The following is a 3416-nucleotide window of genomic DNA, read 5'->3' on the forward strand; positions in this document are numbered from 1 at the left end:
TTAAAATGTCTCCCAGCATGTGTTCAAAAAGATCCACACAACCCTTTGGCAATGAAAACATCCATTCCTGCGGAACGAGATTTTGACTCCGATGATTTTCAAACCTTTGACGTCAAAGAGTTTTGGAAAGTGGCTGCCGAGATTACATTGCCTGACGGAACCAGTTTCTCTGAATCGTGTGGAGCATCTATATATCGTGGGTCTCTTCTTTGGCTGATAATGTTGCCTGTTGCCAACACGAGCTGATGAAATACATTGAACTTAGAGGAATCCCCAGACGGCCTTTGTCAACTACCTATCATCAATAATTGGCGCACACGTGCAAATGGACGCATCATCAAGCACATACCCATTGCTTTGTATTCCGATGATACCGCGGGTAATGTGTCGAAAAAGTGGAACAAGCACATGAGTGTTTTTTTCACACTTGCGGGGTTACCTCCATCGATGACAAACCAGGAGTATAATATACATTTCCTGGCCACGTCAAATTGCGCTTCAGCACTGGAATTGCTTGATGAGGTTGTTGATGATATCAAGTGGGTCCCTTTCATTTATAAATTATCTACAGTGCCTGAAGCTGACGGTTATGGTCCTACAGCCACCACAGTGCCCATGGTTTTGTTGCGTACGACCACGTCACCGGCACCGATATTCTGGCCATGGTGGTTGTCCTATTCCACCTAGGCGACGGCCCCATGCATGCGGAGATCAGTAATACAACAAATCCAGCCAATACGCTCACACCTTGCCGGATCTGTGAGCTGCAAGTCCCCCAGATGAGTGACAAAAAAACCGAACAGTATGTTTCAGACTTCATTGGAGTTGATTTAGATGGTGAACAGGTAACTGGGAAAATTTTTTAAAGTTTTAAAATTTTCGAAAATTTTGTCATTGATTGCTTGATCTTTATCTCAGTTCTCTTTACCACAACGTAACTGGGATGTCACACGAGCCCGAGCTGTGAAGATTTGGCGAATGGCGCAAGAGCCACATAGTAAAATGGCCGTCGAAACTGAGGCACGAAAGCATGGTTTCCGTGATTCCGTGTTGGATTATTTCATCAAGAAGGTCAACCTTGCGCATGATTCAGCTGAACCCAACGAGGTTGAGCGCGTATGCAAAGATCTGGACAGTCAACTAGGTTCTCGTCTCTTTAACCCCATGTTGAGGCTGCGAGGTACAATGAACATTACAACGTAACAAACATCAATGCGTAGCTGACCTTAACTTTTGATTGCCAGGCTTCAATGGCCATCAGGATACCCCTGTCGAAATCCTCCACGTAGTTCTTCTTGGCATTGTGAAATATATGTTCAGAGATATAATGAAATCCTTTGGCCTCCTGAAGCCCGGCAGTCGACGCTACCGGGAATTATCAGCTCGGTGGAGAAGCTTCAACACCAAAGGTTTGAACATCGCACCGATCCAGCCCAACCTTCTAATTCAATTTTATCAGAGCCTGGTCGGCAAAGACTTCCAGACTGTGCTCCAAACTGTCCCTTTTGTCCTCTTCGATTACATTCCAGTCAACAAACGACAGCTCTGGATATCTCTATGTCTTCTCTCGTCTTACTTATTCCAGCACGAAATTAGACACATGGACGACTATTTGCGCGACATGGGAGTCGCGTTGTTGATCTTTTACAACCAGCTGCTGAAGGACTCTGCTCAGTGGGTGAATAAACCGAAATTCCACATGCTGGGCCACTTGAAGGATTCCATTCAAAGTTTCGGACCAGCAACCTTGTTCATGACACAAAAATTCGAGTCTTACAATGGACCTTTGCGCAACGCTTCAGTACACTCAAACCGCATGTGCCCAGGTCGTGACATCGCTAACACGTTCTGCAATTATCAATTGATGAGAGGCCTTCTTTCAGGTAACACTTTTTTTGATAAAGAACTGCAAGCCCGTTGTTCCGCTGGACCTCCAGTCCTCAGGCTCCTTGGGCGGATCCCTGAGCTTCCCAAAGCAATGGGTCTGGACCCAAAGGCCAAACAAGTCGCGGTTTACATATCTGGACGTAAGGTTTTTTATTGTATTTCACACCTTGGTTTTGGTGCTCACTTTTGTGACCTTTCTTGCCTTAAAGCGCGTGCCAAGGACTCCACCGAGATCCCGAGGTACCTTTCAAGTCAAGCGCCAGACGTGGCATGGGCCGAAAATTCCAGCGTCACTTTGGAAAACAGACAAAAGGTGGAAAAAGGGGACTTTGTCAAGGTGAGTCACCACCTTTGATTGGAATTAATTTGTTACAAACACATCAATTTAGAGTGTTCCCGTGACCGTTTTCCAGCTGGCCAATGCGAAAACGGTCACTCAAGTTACCTCCATCTGGAAGCCTGACGGAGGATCTGCCACCAAAACTGTCATTTTGCTTCAAGAGACTCAGCAAGGACCTGTTTATTCGTACTACGGAATGCGCGAGATAATTGTGACAATGCGGCAAAGATGGGTCAGAGTCCAAGTGAGCACGCTGAACTCACCTCCTTCCCACGCCTATGTCTGGTGCTGATTGGGCAATCCAGGATGTCGAGTGCATTTTGAACGTGCAACATAATTGCCACCGTTCTCAATGCTCAGTCGCAGATAATGGGACAAAGCGCCTGGAAAGAAGGGAAACAACCGCCAAAAACAGCATTATAGTACATAAGCCAACAAAGTACTTCATTCTGAACACGGCGAGCCACTACTCAGCCGAGACCCATCGAGAGGTCGCGAATGTTGGCGCACGTCTCATTTCACCTGGAGAATGGTTGACCACATTCCAAAAAGGCTTGGATGTTTGGCGATCTGTTCCAGCCAAAACTCGAACAAAAAAGGGCGGACACACCAAGGGCAAAGGCAAAGCCGACAACGCTGATCAAGATATGGAGGAATCAGAGTCCGAGTGTGACTGAGAGCTCTCTGAGGGTGGTGTTGGTCAAGGCCCAATTGTTTTTCTGATCTCTCCACTCTCACTCGACTGAAATCAGTCTTTTGCAAAGAATGCAATATCCCCCTGTGCTTTTGGAGAGTATTGTGTGCAACCATTTGTCCATCATCTTGAGCAACTTTCACTTGAGGAAGGTGCGATACCTTCCAAATGGCCACTTCGCGACTTGGTTCGCAGGCCACAGGCATCGTGGTCAGCGCGTGTTCCCTGAGAACCCAGGAAATCGCTGAGACCCTGCGGCGACCAATCAGAGATCGGGAAGCCAGGGGGTGAACTTCGCGCGCCTGAACCACATCACTCACGCTCACTCTGAAATCGGATTGTTCCAATTCCACCCTTTTTCAATTCTCCCTTCCACTTTGAAAACTCACCGTTCCAACTAATCTCGTTGATTTAATTTAAACACAAACCATGTCCTCTCAAACAAACCGCACTCAACCATACTCTTTGACTACCCCAAGGGGTGGGAGAGTCAGT

At 46.9% G+C, this 3416-nt stretch overlaps 1 protein-coding gene across 1 annotated transcript; it reads left to right on the forward strand.

The window, feature by feature from the left end:
* Nucleotides 1–1978: 1978 nt before the first annotated feature.
* MELLADRAFT_91491 (uncharacterized protein) lies at nucleotides 1979–2519 on the forward strand (the record flags this gene model as incomplete). The annotated part of the gene is made up of 3 exons (XM_007414374.1): nucleotides 1979–2027; nucleotides 2097–2224; nucleotides 2277–2519. 3 exons carry the CDS (start codon nucleotides 1979–1981, stop codon nucleotides 2517–2519), a joined length of 420 nt encoding a protein of 139 aa, XP_007414436.1.
* Nucleotides 2520–3416: the final 897 nt, after the last annotated feature.

This window comes from Melampsora larici-populina (assembly GCF_000204055.1).
Source record: "Melampsora larici-populina 98AG31 unplaced genomic scaffold MELLAscaffold_43, whole genome shotgun sequence".
NCBI lineage: Eukaryota > Fungi > Basidiomycota > Pucciniomycetes > Pucciniales > Melampsoraceae > Melampsora > Melampsora laricis-populina.